This window comes from Mauremys mutica, chromosome 3 (genome assembly GCF_020497125.1).
Source record: "Mauremys mutica isolate MM-2020 ecotype Southern chromosome 3, ASM2049712v1, whole genome shotgun sequence".
NCBI classification, from domain to species: domain Eukaryota; kingdom Metazoa; phylum Chordata; order Testudines; family Geoemydidae; genus Mauremys; species Mauremys mutica.
Window position 1 is genome coordinate 167801271 of NC_059074.1, and position 20992 is coordinate 167822262.

At 42.5% G+C, this 20992-nt stretch overlaps 1 protein-coding gene across 4 annotated transcripts in view; it reads left to right on the forward strand.

The window, feature by feature from the left end:
* Positions 1-20992, forward strand: part of KCNH1 (potassium voltage-gated channel subfamily H member 1) — a 346134-nt gene that overhangs the window by 197515 nt on the left and 127627 nt on the right. For all 4 annotated transcript variants that reach the window (XM_045012018.1, XM_045012019.1, XM_045012021.1 and 1 more), the window contains exon 10: positions 19843-20039. In XM_045012018.1, the coding sequence (XP_044867953.1) occupies positions 19843-20039 (197 nt within the window). The remainder of the gene's footprint in view (positions 1-19842; positions 20040-20992) is intronic.

Consider the following 20992-nt stretch of genomic DNA (forward strand, 5'->3'; position numbering starts at 1 on the left):
AGTCCATTAGAGTTGTGGGTGATTTGAAAATCAGGCTGTTTTTCTTTTTAAGTGCTTAAATATGGAGTTAGGTGCCTAACTTTAAGTACTCACTTTTTGGAAAGGTTGGACCTCCTTTTCAAACGAGGGCATGTAAGCTGAGCCCCCCACCAAATATGTGCAGGAAACAATGGGTGTTTGCTTATGCCAATAGGGGAGCTATTAATAAATACCTGTTTGTGCATCCAGCTATCTGATTCTGTGCACAGAGTCCAGGTTTGTCCATGTGTGGGGGCAGTTTAGGTGCCCAACTGATCATTTGATCCCAAGAGTCACTGTCTCAGCTCCACTACATTTATCATGTTCTCACATTCCGTGTTTGAGCTAAAATATGTTACTCTTGTGTGCAGATTGTTTGTTTGTCTTAGCAAAAGGCACTAATGGCTAAGCCCTCAATCTGTAGGGCAACAGTGGCATTAAAATACTACAGCAATGGGGGCCATACTGGTGGAATCCCCATTGCGATTGATGAGTTAATGGGAATTGAGTGCCTGGCCTCGAGTGTGGAAGTGTATAGCTCTACAAATAGACTTTGTTTCCCCAGAAAGGAGTTGTCTACAGCATTTCTTAGCTTTCACATAGGGAAGTATAATGGTTTTGCTACTCTTTACTATTGGCTACTATAGAGGATTTTAGTTCAATGGGCAGGTTTGGTGCTTTTTGCATTATCTGTGCATGCTGACCTAAAAACAAATATGAGTTAGGATATGAATTGTTTGCATTCTGTGAAAAGACCAGGAAATGATGAAGCTTCGTGGCAGAGTCGTTAATGCAACCTCATAATTCAGTACGACAACATGCATTTTCCTTTGTGTGTTTTCTTCTTACTCAGTTCCTGGCAAGTTTGTTCAAAATGTGCCACTGTAAAGACACATTTTAGAACATTTACATTTTTTGTGGAGCTGTAGGGGCTGGAACATATTTGCTGACTCATGTAATTGGCAGGTGCTTGAGAAATAGTGTAAAAATATTATTGAAACACCATGCGTACATTACTGCTTAAATACATTTAATTTGAGAGTATCTGTTGTAAACAAGAAAACAGGAGGCAAGATATTAATTTTTCCTCAGTTATTCAGCCTGTGTCCTCAGATCCCTGAGAGGGATTCACCCTAAGAAGTGCAAGTGAAGTTCCCATTGCTTCCTTCCCCCAAGTTTAGCTGGCAGGGAATAGCTTGGACCGCAGGGGGAGGCCCCTATAGGCTTTGTGTTGAGTGACTGCATCACATATTAAACTGGGGGTCGGGGGGAGAAGCTGTTGCCCCGCTTGCTGGAGGAAGGTGTGTAACTCTTTAAGGGTATGTCTACACTATGGGATTACTCCGATTTTACAGAATTCGATTTTTGGAAACAGATTGTATAAAGTCGAAGGCACGTGGCCACACTAAGCACATTAATTCGGCGGTGTACGTCCATAGTACCGAGGCTAGTGTCGACTTCCGGAGCGTTGCACTGTGGGTAGCTATCCCATAGCTATCCCATAGTTCCCGCAGTCTCCCCCACCCATTGGAATTCTGGGTTGAGATCGCAATGCCTGATGGGGCAAAAAACATTGTCTCGGGTGATTCTGGGTACATGTCGTCAGGCCCCCCTCCCTCCCTCCCTCCCTCCCTCCCTCCGTGAAAGCAACAGCAGACAACCATTTCTCACCTTTTTTCCTGGGTTACCTGTGCAGACGCCATACCACGGCAAGCATGGAGTCCGCTCAGCTCAATGCAGCAGTCATGAACATTGTAAACACCTCGCGCATCATCGTGCAGTTTATGCTGAACCAGAACCTGCAAAACCAGACGAGGAGGAGGAGGCGGCAGCGCAGCGACGAGAGTGATGAGGAAATGGACACAGAATTCTCTCAAACCACGGGCCCCGGAGCTTTGGAGATCATGGTGTTAATGGGGCAGGTTCTAGCCGTGGAATGCTGATTCTGGTCCCGGGAAACAAGCACAGACTGGTGGGACCGCATAATGTTGCAGGTGTGGGACGATTCCCAGTGGCTGCGAAACTTTCTCATGCGTAGGGCCACTTTCATGGAACTTTGTGACTTGCTTTCCCCTGCCCTTAAGCGCCAAATACCAAGATGAGAGCAGCCCTCACAGTTGAGAAGCAAGTGGCGATATAGCCCTGTGGAAGCTTGCAACGCCAGACAGCTGCCGGTCAGTCGGGAATCAATTTGGAGTGGGCAAATCTACTGTGGGGGCTGCTGTGATGCAAGTAGCCAAAGCAATCACTAAGCTGCTGCTACGAAAGGTTGTGACTCTGGGAAATGTGCAGGTCATAGTGGATGGCTGTGCTGCAATGGGATAGATGGAACCCATATCCCTATCTTGGCACCGGAGCACCAGGGCACCTAGTACATAAACTGCAAGGGGTACTTTTAAATGGTGCTGCAAGCACTGGTGGATCACAAGGGACATTTCACCAACATCAACGTGGGATGGCTGGGAAGGGTTCATGACACTCGCGTCTTCAGGAACACTAATCTGTTTAAGCAGCTGCAGCAAGGGATTTACTTCCCAGACCAGAAAATAACCGTTGGGGATGTTGAAATGCCTATAGTTATCCTTGGGGACCCAGCCTACCCCTTAATGCCATGGCTCATGAAGCCATACACAGGCAGCCTGGACAGTAGTCAGGAGCTGTTCAACTATAGGCTGAGCAAGTGCAGAATGGTGGTAGAATGTGCATTTGGACATTTAAAGGGACGCTGGTGCACGTTACTGATTCACTCAGACCTCAGCCAAACCAATGTCCCCATTGTTATTGCTGCTTGCTGTGTGCTCCACAATCTCTGTGAGAGTAAGGAGGAGACATTTATGGCAGGGTGGGAGGTTGAGGCAAATCGGCTGGCCGCTGATTACGGGCAGCCAGACACCAGGGTGATTAGAAGAGCACACCAGGAAGCGGTGCACATCAGAGAAGCTTTGAAAACCAGGCTATGGTGTGAGAGTCCTGTTTGTTTCTCCTTGATGAAAACCTGCCCCCTTGATTGACTCGTTCCCTGTAAGCCACCCACCTTCCCCGCTTCGATCACAGCTTGCTTTAAAAGGAAATAAAGTCACTATCATTTAAAAACCATGTATTCTTTATTAATAGATTATAAAAATAGGGAAAGAACTGACAAGGTAGCCGATGTGGGAGGAGGGAAGGAAAAAGCCACTTCAAAACTTGTTGAATGACAGCCTTTTGCTTAGGCTGTCCATTGGAGTGGAGTGGATGGGTGCATGGAGCCTCCCCCCTCCGCGTTCTTACACGTCTGGGTGAGGAGGATATGGAACATGGTGAGGGTGTTTATACAGGGGCTGCAGTGGCACTCTGTGATCCTGCTGTCATTCCTGAAGCTCCACCAGACGCTGGAGCATGTCCGTTTGATCCCACAGTAGCTCCAGCGTTGCATCCTGCCTCCTCTGATCTTCCTGCTGCCACCTCTCATCTTGAGCGTCCCTCCTGTCCTCATGTTCGTTGGCCGCTTTCCTGTACTGTGATACTGTGTCCTTCCACTCATTCAAATGAGCTCTTTCATTGCGGGTCGATTGCATGATTTCAGAGAACATTTAATCTCGCGTGCATCTTTTTCGCCTCCTTATCTGAGATAGCCTTCGGGATGGAGGAGGGAGGCTTGAAAAATTTGCAGCTGCGGGAGGAAAAAAGGGAGAGAAGTATTTAAAAAGATACATTTTACAGAACAATGCTTATACTCTTTCACGGTGAACAACACTATTCACATTACATAGCACATGTGATTTCGGTACAAGGTCGCATTTTGCATCTTAATATTGAGTGCCTGCAGCTTTGGTGTTAGAGATCACAGATGCAGGGCCGGGCAACAGAACTCGGCTTGCATGCGTCCATGGTAAGCCATTGTCTTTTGGCTTCTGCAACCTTCATAAAAGCAGCATCCTCCTTTCCCATACCAAGCAAAGCCCGTTGAGTGCTGCAGTTTTTGTGTTAACTTGCAGCAGCAGAAACCAAACTAACCCCTGCCCCCATCCAATTCTCTGGGATGATCCCTTTGCCCCTCCCCCCACCACGTGGCTGGTATCAGGGAAGATCCCTCCTAGCCAAACGTGAACAGCTCCGCGCCAATGCTCCTCCCTCCACACCACTTGGCTAACTGCAGGGAAGGATTTCTTTTCAGCCACAGGCAAATGTCCCCGTAGGGACAGCCACCTCTGTCCCCTTAATTAAATTCCTGTATTTCAACCAGGTTACCATGAACGATATCACTCTCCTGAGGATAACACAGTGAGATAAAGAAGGGATGTTGCTTGAATGCCAGCAAACACTGGGATCATACACTGCTAGGCTTTGTCATGCAATGATACCATATTACTTGCGACTAGCATGGCGTGGTAAAGTGTCCTACCATGGAGGATGGAATAAGGCTGCACTGCCCAGAAACCTTCTGCAAAGGCTTTTGGAGTACCTCCAGAAGAGCTTCATGGAGATGTCCCTGGAGGATTTACGCTCCATCCCCAGACACGTTAACAGACTTTTCCAGTAGCTGTACTGGCTGCGAATGGATCCCAAGTCCTCAGGGCAAATTAATAATTAAAAAACGTTTGATTTTAAACCATGTTTTATATTTACAAAGGTACACTCACCAGAGGTCCTTTCTATGGCTTCATGGTCTGGGATAATGCCTTGGGAGGGTTGGGAGGCTACTTCAGTCAGGCTGAGAAAAAGATCCTGGCTGTTGGGGACAACGGTGTGCTGTGTGCTCTCCAGAAGCTCCTCCTCCTCGTCCTCATCATCATCATCTTCCCCATCCGCAAAATCCTCAGGCATGGCTGAGATTACCCCCGCCTCAGAATCCACGGTCAGGGGTGGGGTAGTGGTGATCCCCCTAGAATTGCGTGCAGCTCAGCATAGAAGCAGCATGTCTGTGGCTCTGCACCAGACCATCCGTTTGCTTCTTTGGTTTTCTGGTAGGCTTGTCTGAGCTCCTTAATTTTCACGCAGCACTGTAGTGAGTCCCTATTGTGGCCTCTCTCCATCATGCCCTTGGAGACTTTTTCAAATGTTTTGGCATTCCATCTTTTGGAACGTAGTTCTGCTAGCACGGAATAGTCTCCCCATATAGCGATCAGATCCAGTACCTCCCATACAGTCCATGCTGGTGCTCTTTTTCGATTCTCGGACTGCATGGTCACCTGTGCTCTCCACGCTGGGCAAACAGGAAATGAAATTCAAAAGTTTGCAGGGCTTTTCCTGTCTACCTGGCCAGTGCATCCGAGTTCAGATTTCTGTCCAGAGCGGTCACAATGGTGCAGTGTGGGATAGCTCCCAAAGGCTAGTACTGTCGAATTGCGTCCACACTAACCCTAATTCGAACCAGCAATGTCGATTTCAGCGCTACTCCCCTCGTCGGAAATCAATTTTAGGAGCCCTTTATGTTGAAGTAAATGGCTTTGTTGTGTGGACAGGTGTAGGGTTAATTCGATTTAGTGCTGCTAAAATGCGTAGTGTAGACCACAGGCCTAAGAGATAGAGAGGCATGGAGTGAGTTTGCAGCAGCTGTGAAGTAGATCAGTGTGATGATGCTTGAATCACAGGAGGGAGGAGCCGGACTTCTGTCACCCTGAAAGAGGTGTAATTTTGATTCAGCCAGAGGGCTAAATGAATGCATTGAAGAGGGGAACTGAGTCAGTGGCCGCATATTTATGAAGAGGAGGCAAGCCACTGCTACAGCACCTCACACTTTTACATAGGAAAAATCACAATGTAGATCCACGTGTGATTATTAGTACTGCTCTCAGAGCTGACAGAACATAACATAATGGAAAAAATTGTCAGAATGATTTTGCATATAACCCAAGATGAGTTTGACATTCTGTCTATGGAGTTTGTAAATGGATATTGAGTGTGAATTTGTAATCCAAGTATCTCTGCTTTAATTTATTTATCACCACTGGGGATCTGTGTGTCTCAGATGTACATTTATTTACTTTATTTAAGATAACCTGTTGGATGGCAGAAAAGTGCTGTTTGCATGTCCCCAGAATACAAGTTTTTATTATTTATAAAGCTATAACTCTGAGGAGGAGACTACTCTCGCACTCTCTCTCTCTCTCTCTCTCTCTCAAAATACCATGTGAGCTCGATGTGTCACATTCTGTTTCAGAAGAACATTAAATGGTCCGTTTACTTTGGGTGGAGAAATTCCTGCTGATTTAATTTTATCTAATTGCAATCTTAAAGGACACAAACAGAATTGTTCTTATAATGTTCCTTTGAAATTGCTTTAGTTTCCTCATTTAGCCATAAGCCGTTGTTCAGCTGTAGGCACAGAAGGCTAGATTCTGATCACAGCAGGACAGATTCCTCTCCTGGCAAAGGTGGGCGTGTGGGCAAATCACACCCTTTTACACTTAGAGGAGTGGCTATACCAGAGGGGTAATCTACCTTGGGGAAGGGGAAGTGGAAATGCAGGATTTCCATCCGGGAAAGCAGCTGTAAAATCTGTCCGGCGGCCCACCAGCAGTGTCTCCCATCTTGCATGTCATGTGGAAGTCGCATCTTCCAACCTGTCTGGCTTCACTCGGTGGCCATCCCCCACCCATGTGTTGAGTGGTTCACCCTCACCGATGGAGTGGGCTGTGCAGATCATTTGTGCTGCTGTGCCCTCTCACCAAGTGAGTTTCCATCACCTGAACGTGGTATTCCACTGCCGACAGCTGAATCTGGAACAGAGACTAAGGCCTGCTCAGCACTAGAACGTCCTACTGGCATAGCTACCTCATCTAAGAGTATAAACTGCTGGTATAGACTGTGTCTTTATTGGGAGGATTTACCAATATATCTATCCTGGCAAACCCTTCCTAGTGTAGATACGGCCTTACTGTGATTTATACTGGCAAATATGGGAATAGATTAGAGTTGCATTTAAAATATACTCAGGGAAAAAAAGCAAGTAGCCATCAAAGTAAAGTATTTCAAACCTTTTAGGAAGCACAGATAATTTTACTAAAGTGCCCAGGTGACTTAGGAGCCCAGGACCCTTTTGCAAATGGGGCTTAGGCACCTAACTTTTGTAAATGTTACCCTGCATCTCTACTTTATTCTCCATCTGAGTTTAAAATGTTTTTCCTTTCATGTTATAGGATTTTGAATGAAAACGTGTGGAAGCCAGTAAATAATTAACAAGGTTTGAAGAGATCTTAATGAATGTTAGTTACCAAGAGTCAGGCCATACTGTGACCCTTATGACGTGAGATTTGTAGAAGCAGGATAATGTAAGACAGAGTGAACTGTGTGAAAGTATTACGACCTTGCAATGTGCAGTCTTGCTTTTTCTAGTAAGATAGCAGAAAAGCTTATGTATAAACAAAATGTAGTTGTTGCTTTTTACTGTCTGTATTATTGCTAGAAATTGTCTGAAACAACGGTATAAAGGCTTGATGTAATTGTTTACCAGTTGAGAGACCTGTCCAGGACCCTGTGTCCTATGGCACTCTCTCCCTCCATGGTAATTACTGGAGAAATAATAAAGTATTTGGTTTTGCTGCACCCAAACAAAAAGCGAGAACTTAGTTTTTCTTCGACAATTTGGGGGCTCGTCCGGGATGGCAACGCCCACGGACCCACAGACGGCTACTACGGATCATTCCCCTTCGAACCCCATGGCGCCACATGAGAGGTATGAGACCTTTTGAAATCTCTATTGGGGTATCGGAGGAGGACTGTCCCTGAGGACGTCTGTCTCTCTGTTGGGCTCACGCCATCTGAACTTATTGACTGTGCAGCAGGATCAGATGCAAAGTGGTATTGGGGAGAGGCCCCAATAAGGTTAGTTTATAGCAGTACTGGGAACTGCTGAGTTGGCCAAGGTAATGCATAAGGTAATGCATAAGGTAATGCATAGGTAAATGCACCGGTGCTGAGGGGTTTTTACCGCCTCAAGAGGGGTTGTCATACCGCCTCATGGTATGGTCCGGACCAGGTAAAGATGCATCGTGGTTAAAAAAAAAAAAAAAAAAAAAAAAAAAGAGATAAAAAGGTTAAAAAAGGGTTAAAAAAAAAAAAAAAGAGAAACAGGAAGAAAAGGAGGCCTTGGTGTGTGTGTGTGTACACCAGTGTGAGTGGCTGTTACCGGGCTAGCCCGGTAACTAGTGGATCTTTAGGAGATCCGACACACGGTGGGCTGACTCGGCCAGGCATTGTCCGGCGAGGAAGCTGCCTGGGTCTAGGAGTGTGTGAACCCATCTTCCCTCCCCTTTCCTTGTGAGTCTCTCCTGTGTGAGTGGAAAATGGGTAAGGGACTGTCTAAATATTCCACCTCACCCCCTAAGGGTACCCCAGCATATTACATGTACGTACATTATGGTCCTAAAACCTGCAGGTATTTAAATGATTGGAATTTGTACACGCGTGAAAAATTCATTTAAACAATGCCCATTAGAAGGTACCTTCAATCTAGATAAGATCATATATCTCAGTGAGCTTTAATTCACAAAGAAAAACCTCTGTCACAGTGTGAGCAATTTGTCTAGGAACAGGTTAATTTGAAATTCGGCTTAGCCCTGAGATAAAGGAGAAGTTGTTTTGTGTTCAAGGTCATGAATTAGTGCGGACTATGCTAAGTGCAAAGAAAACTGCTTTCAGCCCCAGCTGCTTGTGGAAAATAGAGACAGGCAAACCAAAGGCACTACAAGTTACAGAATTGGAATTATATTTGCAAAGCTTAACTTCCCAGTGAGACATGTGTGAGTATTAAAGTGGTTTAAGGCTTGGGGCATTCATGTTTTTCCTGTGTGAGGTGGGAGCATTCCCAATACTCTCCATTGTTGTTTTATTATTTTTAATGAAGCTTTAAAATTTGATTATATGCTCTGTTAGTCTGATCACCTGACATGAGGGATAAATTAGTAACAGGAATTTGTCACAGTTTGGTGTGCAATTAATAATGGGGGGGGCCCTGCAGAATTTACACCATCTATCTGTTTTACCCTTGTTATTTTGTGTTTGCTTTGTTTGGGGTTGTTGGTGTTATATGATAAGGATTGCATGATTAAAGGTGTATAGAATAAGGAAACACTATTTGGTTTTGGTGCACTATTTAGCTTTGGCTCTGTTTTGTTTAACCGGTTACTGTTGTTTTTCTGCTCTGTTCATTTGGGCGTTAGGTGTGTGAGCGGAACTGAACTTCTCGTTCGTAATTCCTCAGGGTGGAAGCCATGTGTGCGATGAAGCTCTGAGGTTGTCCTGAGATTTTACAGTCCCGCCCCCCCCCCCTGTAGCGGACAATGTAATAGAAGTAGGAAAAATCTGGCTTAGACTGTAATTTTCTTTGCTCTCTGTGTAATTTTCTTTTCTGTTTAAGTGTCAGCAGACAAATGGGTGGGTCTCTGGGTAGACCCCCAAAGGGGTTTGGATTATGTGTTAAGTGAATGGCCATGTATTTTTGCCCAGGTGGCAAGCCTTACTGGCCTGCAGATAGAATGCAGATAGAATATTGTAAGTAGCTCTTAGATTTTAGGTATATTTTGATTGGACTAGAATTAAGCAGCTGTCTTTTAAGGACCAAGAAATAAATTGTGTGTGGTGGATTATGAGGTGTTAGCAGGGTTTCCTGAACCTCTTAACAAAGTAATTAATGTCACAGTGCTGCTTTAAGATGGCACTTTATAAATTGAACAGTAATTCACTTTTGAAAGCAGAATGATTAATTAAAACCCACCTCCATCTCTTGGTACTGGTATTGATCTCCATTTTTTTAAGTGGGTCTGTTCAGAATTGCAGGCCACCTCCAATCCTCCCTGCTGCCAGACTGCTAACCCTGATGCAGGCAGTTCAGACTAACCTATGGTTTTCATTGTGTATTTAATGAACTTCACTGAGGGGAAAAATCAGATTGGTCTGATTTACTAATCCTGTGTTTGGGATGTGTCCTACAAAAGAGTCTAATGTAAAAACTAATACACATCTTGAGGCTGATCCTGCTTCTGTTGTCTCAGTGGGCGCAGGAGCTGTCACTATATATGTGGATTTTGCTTTCTAATGGAGGATAGGAAGAGTGAAACAGTGGAGCCATTACTCACATACTAAGGACACCAAGGAAAAAGCACTGTTAGTTGGTATCAGGAGCCTCTGATTTGAGGGTTTGTCTGGAAATCTGCTGCTTGTCTCTAATTTCTGGTAGAGCATGAAATGTAGAAGTTATCTGTCACAAAAACATCCATTCCTTGCTTAAGCCTGCAGATAGTTTAAAATGAGAGGTGTGCGTAATGTGTGGGTATCACACTGCTTCTAACCAATTGACAAATTGCTCCTTAGATACTCTGGAGAAGAAGGGTCTTACTGCAAACACAGGCCATGTTCATGAACCTCAGCCAGTTCTTTGAGGAAGTTCGGCTGAATATTTGACACCAGATGAGTATCATGTGGATTTGTTTCATAACACACAATTTATGCAACTCTACTTAAAATACCCCCTGGTCCTGCGGGTATGCTGAGGTGCCAGATTCACTCCGTTATTTGTGGAAATATTCCCTTAAGAATGACTGTACTTCTGCGAACAGCACACAACTGCAGGGCTGACAAGTGTTCTAGTTACACAGGAGAGACAAGGTGGGGGAGGTAATATCTTTTATTGGACCAACTTCTGTTGGTGAGAGAGACAAGCTTTCGAGCCACGCAGAGCTCTTCTTGAAAGCTCAACTCTGTCTCGCCAACAGTGGTTGGTCCAATAAAAGACATTACCTCGCCCACCTCGTGTCTCTCATATCCTGGGATTGACCCAGCTACAGCTACACTAGTTACACGTGGACAGTTTCTAGTTAGACGTGGGCAGTATTGATCACTGATGTACAAATACACCAGTACCCAAAATGTGAAGATGCTACTACATATCCAAGAGTTGTAAGAGTCTAGGGACCTGCAACTCCTATTCACTTGGCACCTTTCAAGATTTGGCTTATAGATGGAAAGGTGTGTCATAGACCAAATAGCAGCCTGCCCATAACGCTGATTACCATATTTGAATATTTCCAAATAGTGGTGGTTGAAAATGGTCAGTGTATTTTGGAAAAAGTCTCAAAAATGTGTTTTTTCCCTGTTTTGTTTTATTTTTTGTTTTGTTTTGTGTTTTTACAAAAATCACCCCCCAATTTAATTTGCTTTTTTACACCCATCCTTTTTTCAGTGGCCGGAAGGAAAAAGGAGAAGAAAAGGAAATAGAATGTCCAAAGGGGGAAAGAGGGGAAAATTGGAAAAACCCTTCCATTGCTATCATGTGGGCCAATGTCTGAAAACATATGTAGCCACATACGTGTTTACATATACCTCATATTGTATATTCACTTTCCATCAGGAAAGGCACCCCTGAATAGCATTCTGAGGCTTCCTAGCTGAGGCCATGATCCAAAACCCATAGAAGTTGATGGAAAGTCTTCCTTGGACTTCAGTCAGCTTTGCTGCCACCTGCATCTGCAGTATGTTTTGATTAAAAATAAGTATCAGTGCAACACATCCAATCTCATGGGATATTGCGATGGATTTTCAGGCACTGTGCTCTATTTAGGCAAATGCAAATAATTCTGGGTATAGTTGTGGGCCTGCAGTTTTGATCACTCACATACCTAATTCTGATTTGTCAGCTCAACTAGACCTTGTCCACACTTAAAGTTGTGCCACTTTAAACATGCTGATATAGTAAAAGTGGCAAAAACTGCCAGAGTAGACACAGTTATGTTGGTATAAAAACGCTTGTTCTGGTACAGTTTTATTCCAGTTTGGCAAAGTGAAATAAGCTATACTGGTATAATTGCATCTCCACTAGGGCTTATACTGGCATCGCTATGTTCACCCCTCTTCCTCCTCCTCTCCAAAATTGCACCCCTAACTAACATAGCTATGCCAGTAAAACTTTTGCATGTAGATGTAAGGCCAGATTCTGTGAGGTGCTAAGTGCATTTCTAATAGTTTCATGCAACATTAAAGCTGAGAAATCAAGTCCTCAAAAATCTGGTAATTCCCAAAGGTAAGGCTCTTATTACAAGGATTAACTCAGCCATGTATTTATGGTGTTTTTACGGTAACTTAAAAAAAACGCAAGAACAAATTGCAACTTCTTGTGTTGCAAACTGAAGCTCTCAGTGGTGATTTTTTGCCGCAGTGATCTGAGTCATGAGATGTATTCCATTCTCTTTTTCTTAGAGATAAACAAGTGAATTATAACAGCAACAAAACCCCTTATTGTAGGATGCTAGGTCAGGGCAAAGCGTCCTGGACAAAGGACAAATTTTCCTTTGTCCAGGGTCTTGTTTTAATAGAGGAAAGCTAATTGATGATGCAGATCACATAGTGATTCTTATGAAAGTCAATGGTACCAAACACGTGTTGAAGAAAACACTGCATGCCACAAGCCCTAGTGCTATAGATAGTAAATTATAATAACTTTATGGGAGATTATTAGGTTATGTTCAGAAATACAATTATACAAATGACATTTATTTGCAGGTTTTTTGAAGTACAAACTATACCCTTTATGGTTTGATCTGCAGTGGGTATATGGATTATAGATACGGGTACATAAGAAATTTTAGATTTGTATAGTATCCAAGTACTTTATAACTATCACCCGAGTAGCCCTTACATGAGTTTGTTCATGAATATGTGGGACCAGGGATGTATGCAGGGTTCATTTCCCTCTGCCAATTGAAGTGCAGCCAGTTCTGGTGTGGGAAGAATCAGCTGTTTAACAATGCACAGCATCTCTACACAACAGTTTAGGACAGGAAGTGAAGCCAAATGTAGTGATATGTTTTTTACATTAAGCATTCAGGAAAAGAAACACATACAAAAAGGAAGCTATAAAACTGTTACTGAAAAGCAAGATTAGTACCAACTTCATGTGTTAACAAAACAGAACATTATAAATAAGCTTTTAACTCATGTAGTTGAGGCTCATATACTAAGTTTCAGAGATCCCAGGTTTGAACCCACTTGCTGACGACTGTGATTTGACAGCATTACAAAGATGCAGTGTAAATATTTGAAACTGCAGGGGGAACACTATCCTACCTGGAATATGGCCTGACAGTGAGGCTAAAACCTTGACTTCTGTGCACAGTGCAAGGGAATCTGTGTTGACCATAAGTGGTCTATGTCATGATTCCACAGTGTGCCTCCTCCAGGAGACATTACCTCCTACAACCCAGTTCCTCCACAGCTAACTACATGGCAGGATGTTGATCGAGTACTGATTCAAGAAGTGTGCAGCCTGCTCCATCAAGGACACCAGTGCCTGCAGCACCTGGAGTTTATCCAGAAAGGTTTCCATCCAGCAAAGCACTTAAGCACATGCATAACTCGAAGCATGTGGATAGACCTATCAACGCCAATAGAATGTTGAAGTCACTATTGTGATACTATTCATGTGTTTACGTGTTTTGCTATATCAGGGCTCAAGTGCTGACAAAACTCAATCTTGCTTAGCCTGTGATATCTAACTCTACGTGGAATGGCTACTAAGTCACTTTGAGCCAATATCTGAGAGGGAATGACTAGGATGTATGTGCATACCACGTTGTTCCATCCACTAGGCAGACCACAGAGTAGTGGTTCTCAACCTGTTTACTACTGTGGTCCTCATATGCAGCTCTCTGTGTTATGTGGGCCGTATCAACACAACATATATATACTACCAGTATGGCCCTGAGGATGTCACATGGGTCACAGCTATTTCTCTGTTTTCTGACTGCAAATCAGACCCAGAGCAGATCTCTCAATCCAGTCAGTTACAAGGTTCTTGAAACTCAAAAGTTAGCACCAGTTTGAGTAAATATATTTGAGCAACTACCTCGGAATATTCAAAATTATATTTCAGCATACATGAATTTTAAGAACTAAACCTGTAAAATTACAAAATGTGCATACTCATATTTAAAAGTTGGCATTTTACAAATCGTTTGTGAAAAGTAAATTGACTTGGAGCAAAGTTGTATATATTTTGTTTCCAAGAAATGTCATGAAATAATATTTGCTATTTTTGCATGACCCTACTTAATGTGCATTTTAGTGTATCTAACTGGACTTGCTAGGTTTTATAAAATAAATATTAAATAAAAACCCTACAAAAATAAAACATTCCATTATATACACACTTCTCTCCCTGGAGAGACGGTGAGAAAGAGAGCTTGTCACGTAGGAATGTGCTCTCATACCACGGTAATGAGGATGGTGGAAGAATCTATACAGAGTAGAATAGAACTATACCTTGCCCAGCACTGTGGTATCTGAGCCCCTGAGTTTAAATAAGGAAAAAATGACAGCTCTAAAGAACAATTTTCCTTTATGCTACACTGTGAGATTGCAGCCATGAGTAAAGGTTTTTCAGATATTCTCCCAAAAAGAGAAATTCCTTTCATGGATGTTCTGCTGATCATACAGTAGCCATCGCTGCCACATGCATGTTTGAATTGTCAATTCTGTCTTGTATTCAGTGTATATTCTAGGAAGAATATTACCTTTCCTGAGGCTTGGGTGACTATGGAAAAGGGCCATAAAGCTGTAAGGCACAAAGCTGCAATAGATTTCAGTAGCTGTAATTGGAAGAACCAGCCGGCAGCAAAGCCTGATCCAGCCCCACTGGAGTCAGTGGCAAAACTCCTATCAATTTAAATGGGAGCAGAATCCTGGCCTTTTCTGTGTGTGGAAAGGAAACGGAAAGGGTGATAGTTTGGCTACTGCCCTTTTCCCATTGTTTTGCTAAGGTCAAGTGGAGGAAAAGGAACAGAGAAATATCATAGTGACATAGGACTGGAGGGGACCCCCTGAGTAACTGAGGCCAGTCCCCTGCTTTCACAGGCAACCCCTATCACATAATTTATCAAGCTTCATTTTTAAAACTGATTAGGTGGTTTGCCCCTACCACTCCTATTGGGAGCTGTTCCAGGACCTCACTCCTCTGATGATTAGAAACCTACTAATTTCCTGAATTTATTCATAGCTGGTTTATACCTATTTGTTCTTGTGCCAACATAGTCCTTTAGCTTAAATAGCTCTTCTCTCTCCCTGGTGTTTACTGTTCTGCTGCATTTATAGAGAGCAATCAAATCCTCTCTCCGCCTTAGTTTTGCAAGGCTAAATAAGCCAAGCTCTCTTAGTCTCCTCTCATAAGACGAGCTTGCCATTCCCCTGATCATCCTAGTAGCTCTTCTCTACATCTGTTCTACTGTGAATTCAGACTGGAGCCTTGGCTAGTAGAAAATAGTATAGATCAGCTCCATACTTGAGTAGTGATTTGTGTCTTATTACTGGCTCAATTTGGACTTTGAGTTATAGCCTAAATAGCCTAGAACAGCAAATCACCTTCATGTGCCAACCTCTGCCAAGGGCATTGTGTTGGAGGACCAGAACAAAGGTCACTGAAGTGGCTGAGAACTTGTGCAAACAATCTGTGGGACAGAATGCATTTTCTCCCCTTCCCCCGATGCCTCATTCTCACTAGAAAATGGTTGCCTGGTTCAGTGCTTTGCTGATGCCTTTTCACTGCCTTAAAGTTATGTCAAGAGGGAAGATGATTTTTCGTTTTCTTCTGGTGCTTGTACTTGTCCTCAGAAGTTCCTCTGAAGTCCAATATTCTTCATGTAAAAATAAGAGGAAAGGTATTCATTTACATTTTATGTCCAACTTGGGGAGGCATTTAATTAAAACTACACAAAAAAATTAAGCCTTTCGGGGCCTGATTTCTGGTCTCGTTTAGATCTCTGAATTATAAGGAGTAATTCCACTTAAGTCACTGCAGTTACACATGAATAAAACTGTTGAGAGCAGAATCAGGGCTTATTGCCCCAAATTGGCTTTTCATCCTCTGCTCCCACTTTAAGTGCAGGGCACAATTAGAGCAGGAAAAGCACAGAGAGACAGAGAAGATATTTTTTAACATCAAAACAGTGTGTTAGCCAAACACTTACCCAGAACAGAGAACCACAGGGGGCTCTGGCTTTTCCCATTTTGTGACCACACTTCATTTTGCAATAGTCTGAGCCTCCACTTGTTTGGATGGAGAGGAAGAATCCTGGGGACTCAGCTCTATGGAAGCCCTTTATTGAGGTACATAGAGGATATTCTGCTTGGATGCTGCATATTATCAGCACATGTGTAATTCTGGTAAGTGTCAAAGACACCAGTATTTCCTGAAGCATGATCTTCTAGGCCGCTGTTAGGGCTGCACTGCTCTTGAGATATTATACCGGGGTGCTGAGAGTCATTGCACCAAACTGTAAAACCTGTATATAATGGAAACCACTTCAAGCCAGGGGGTGCCGGAGCACCTCTAGTTCCAGCACCTATGCATTACACTGAGCAGCATCAGGAAGCTTCCACAAAATTGCACCACAGTGGCCTTGGATCATTTCAGCACACCATCATACACAGTAGCCTTAAAGTATCTGGCATTTTTAGCATCTCTTTGTATCAGCTCGATAGTGTGTGGAAGCAGAGTTCTTGGACGTTTTTAGTAGTTTGAATGAAACTTCATCTCTTGTGTAAGAAAGAACAGCCATCAAGCCAGATTCTGGCCTCAGGGGGGTATGAATCTTGAGTTGCTTTGTTGACTTCAGTGCAGCTCTCCGATGCAGATTCTGTTTAATGCACATTGAAGACGACCTGATCCAAACCCCACTGAAGGTAATGGAAAAACTCCTATTAACTTTAATAGGCTTTGGCACAAGCCTTAAGATCAGAGCCCTGCATGTGTCTTGTAGCTAGGCCCTAATAATACGATCAAGGCAAAAATATACCATGAATCCAAGCATCTCTGAATTTTGTGGGGTTGTAAATTTAGACCTAGATTCAAAATTTGCAGCATGAATCCTAGATACATTACTCTCTTACTCAGCTACTGAACCTACTGCCTGCACTGGTTTGAATAATGTCTTCTTGCACTACTGAGCAAACCAAGTTTTACTTTTATTAGCACTTCAGGGCAATATAGCTATGGTGAGCTGAATTCTGTTCTCTCTACCACAATAGCAACAAAATAATCAGCAAAGTTCCAATGACAGCATCTTCATTACTGATGCTACTTTTGAGAGGCAGAAAAACCCCAGGTTGAGCGTGCTGTGCAGGCAGTTGGAACAAATCATCTTTTGACTTGTAAACTGAGCAGCAGATCTGATATGGAGTCACTGGAAGAAAATACGGCATACCATCGTGTCAGTTTTACTGAATCACTTTTCAGAGCCTACATAAGCTTTAAAACAAAAACCAAGCAATGAATTATTTGGCTTTCTTCAGAGTGGCAGTGAGCTGAAAGTGGAAGCAGGCCCCAGCCCACAATCCCCAGGAGGTATATAAATGATTGATGGTAAAAGCTTAGCTCATCTACTTGAGTAGTGACTGAAGGATAATGTCCCCGCATGTGTCTGGAATGCAGTGGGAGAGGGGTCTGAGGGAGAACACCCCGTGACACGCTTCTGAATGTATTCTCTAGATTCTCTTCCTCAGGAGTTGAGGTGGAGGTAGGAGCATAGGTGAAGAGAGACCCTAGTCTATGCTTTCCCTCTGCCACCCTTGGACATTTCTTCACCAAAGAGCTTTCGGATCCATTTTGCTCCCTCTCTGTTTGCTTTACTTTTACTTTTTAAATTATGGATATTTGGCACAAAACTCAGCCATTTAGTCTTGTCCATTTTTACTGACCACTTTGCTTTATTGAGAGAATGAGAAGAGGAAGTATGTGGATGTTGAAATTGTTAGGTTCTTTGTTGTGAGTAGGAAAGTGATTGTTCTGACCTGATGTGTCTAACTCGTGGATGTAAGTTTGTTTCTGCTGCTATGGGAGTCTTCCCCATCCTTCTCTTTTGACAATTTTTTTCAATGTTGGTCATAAATTTCCACTTTTTTCTCCCCCCCCCCAACCGTCTTCACTTTGTTTTGAAGCTGACAGCCACCGGTAGGGCTTTGTAAATTGCAGGAAAGGATCATTTAAAAAAGCATGCTCTTGACAGAAATACAGCAGTGTGGAGCTTGCACAAGGAGTTATTTGAAAAATCAAACCTGGATATTTTAGAGATGGTGGATCACATCCTTGGCTGATGTGAATTGGCATAAGTCCATCAACTTCAATGGAGCCATGTCTTCTCTAGATTATATAGACCAGCTGAAGATCTAGCCCATCATTCAAAAAAAAAAAAGGGGGGGGGAGGGGGAATTCCCTGGGATGTGCCGTTATGATAATGACACTCAGCCTGTATATATAATGCTCTTGCTTACAAATTAACATTCCTGCCTCTGTGAGGTAGGTAAGTAAGTAAACTAGCTCAATGTTACAAATGAGGAAATTTGCCTAGGAGGTTAAGAAACTTGCTTAGAGCCAACAAGAGATTTAGGAGCAGAGCTGGGATTTAACCTTCAAGAATTCCTCATTTTGCTCAGGCTACTAGGCAGACATCCTGTCAATGACAGCACACTTGCATACTTGGTAGCGTCACATGGCATTAATTTGAAACAGTTGTCCAGCTAATTGCATGGCAAATTCTGGATTCAAGGCATATTTATTACAAAGGTCAACAACCCCCTTTTATCCAGTGAAATGCATATTTCTTATGGTGCATAAAAATCAGTACACTTCAATGACTGCGGTGAGTGAATGCCTTCTGGGAGAGGGCCTGTGTTAAGTGAGTGGATACTAGCTTCTTGTGAGGCTTGAGATCATGTTTTAATCATTAATCTTGATCTATGCAATTTGATCCAGAAAGCAAATATTTAAGACAGAAAAATGTCATTTAAACAATGAGCACTATTATTAATAATGATGACGATAAAGCTATTTACTGCAGCAGGGTATTTAGTGTTACCATGATCAATTTGCAGATTCCCTATTGTTGGAATATGAGATCAGGCAAATAAGATGGTAAATTTATACTGCACTTGGCACATAAATGTCCAGTTTTAATAACTTGCATGGTTCTCTGTAAGGGGAGTAGAAGGAGAGGGAACTAACCGACATGGTACCTTTACTAATGTCTCTGATGCTAGCCCTGGGGAAAACAGAATAGGTGGAATTGGAGCTTATAAGGATGGGTTCAATACATACTGATACTTGAAATGTAACCGACATTCCTCCATAGAGTTCAGAGATAAAATTGGCTCATACATTACAAGGTACCAGACTGGATTTTACAGAAGAACGTAGCATAGCTTATAAAATACAGTTTGTCAGTACATATGGATTAATGTACCAGACGGCCAGTGTCATCCACTCAAGAGGAAAACATTTATACTTTAGTGGGAAAGAAGGAAGCAGAAGGAAAGCTCATGGAATCACACAGAAATTCTGGTTTGGTGGTGAAGTTTTCTTGGTCTCTTACATATTTCTTCATTCTTAACCCTCTGTGGCAAAGAGGCCCATTTGCTAGTTCATTTCTCTTGTCAGGCCTAACACACTGTTGTCATAATCGGTATCTAAAAAGTGTTGTGTAAGATATAATTGGAAAACTAATAACTTACTGATCTTTAGTATTCTTGTGTGATGTATGTATGGGACGGGTACAAAGGAAATTGTCTCATGATATTAGTATGATTGTGGCTTGTTTTTTAGGGAGTTTTTGCTGAACTCACATAATTTAACATAGAAAATGAAGAAATGGCAAATTAAAATTTTTTACCACTTACAAGAAATGAGGCTGCAATAAAGCAGAGGTGCTGGGTTGAAATTTGGAGCTCAGAATATTTATATTGTGCCATACAATGGTACGTTGGCTTGCAATGAGTGACCGATAAGGCCATTTCAGCTTTTGGTGACCATTGTTTGAGTCCTTACCTTGCAATAATGATACTTTGATGCATGTTTTTCTCTAGGCAAAGGAGACGTTTTTGGCGATGTGTTCTGGAAAGAAGCTACCCTTGCTCAGTCCTGTGCTAATGTAAGAGCCTTGACTTACTGTGACCTTCATGTGATTAAAAGGGAAGCCTTACAGAAAGTGCTGGAATTCTATACAGCCTTTTCTCACTCCTTCTCCAGGAACCTCATCTTAACCTACAACTTGAGAAAAAGGGTAAGGAGCTTCATTTTTAACATACAGAGTCTACAAATAATCACTTCTAAAGACTGTCCCTGGAGCTGGTTTGAATTTTGCCATTTCTCTTGCTCTTTCATAAAGGTGTAGGTTGATCAGTGACGTTGCTAGAGTCAAAAAGTCACATCTATAGGTGCATAATCAGATGTGGGTATGTCAAAAGTCTCCTTTATTTTAATTTATAAGAAGTAATCTCAGAAAAATACTTGTAAGTTGCCATGCTGTTGTGATCAGTTGCTCATTGTTTTTGCACCGTTGATAAATGACATTCTCTGATTTCTGCTGCTTTAGTGTGGCAGCACAATTAAAAAAGAAGGGGGCATTATTTAATCAGTTATGAGAGACTGAGGAAAAGGCATGAAATCTGATGTATGGAAGAAAAACCTTTGCAAGTTTGTAATTCTGTAGTTGCAATAGCAATATAATATAAGCATGAACGATTTTATCAGGAGTTGTTTCTTCTAGCTACAAATACATTTTGGAAGTACTTTGCTGACTTAATTGATTTGTTTGTTCTCTCCCTCTCCCCTGCCCCCCCATTCAGGTTTGGTTTTTTTTTCAATTCTTCTTGTGTGTTTTAAATCCAAGACTTACTGTTTCAGGTGCAAATTATAAAAACGAATATACCATTTTTAATTCCCTATGTAATCTGAACACGGAGTCTGGTGGCACCTTAAAGACTAACAGATTTATTTAGGCATAAGCTTTCATGGGTAAAAACTACTATCCGAAGAAGTAGTTTGGATAAGTGTTTTTTTACCCACGAAAGCATATATCCAAATAAATTTTAGTCTTTAAGGTGCCACCGGACTCCTTGTTGTTTTTGTAGATACAGACTAACATGGCTACCCCCTGATACTTGACTGTATGTAATCTCAGTGAACCACTGCTGTGGAATTTTATTAAAATGGTAGTACATATCGTTCAATTAA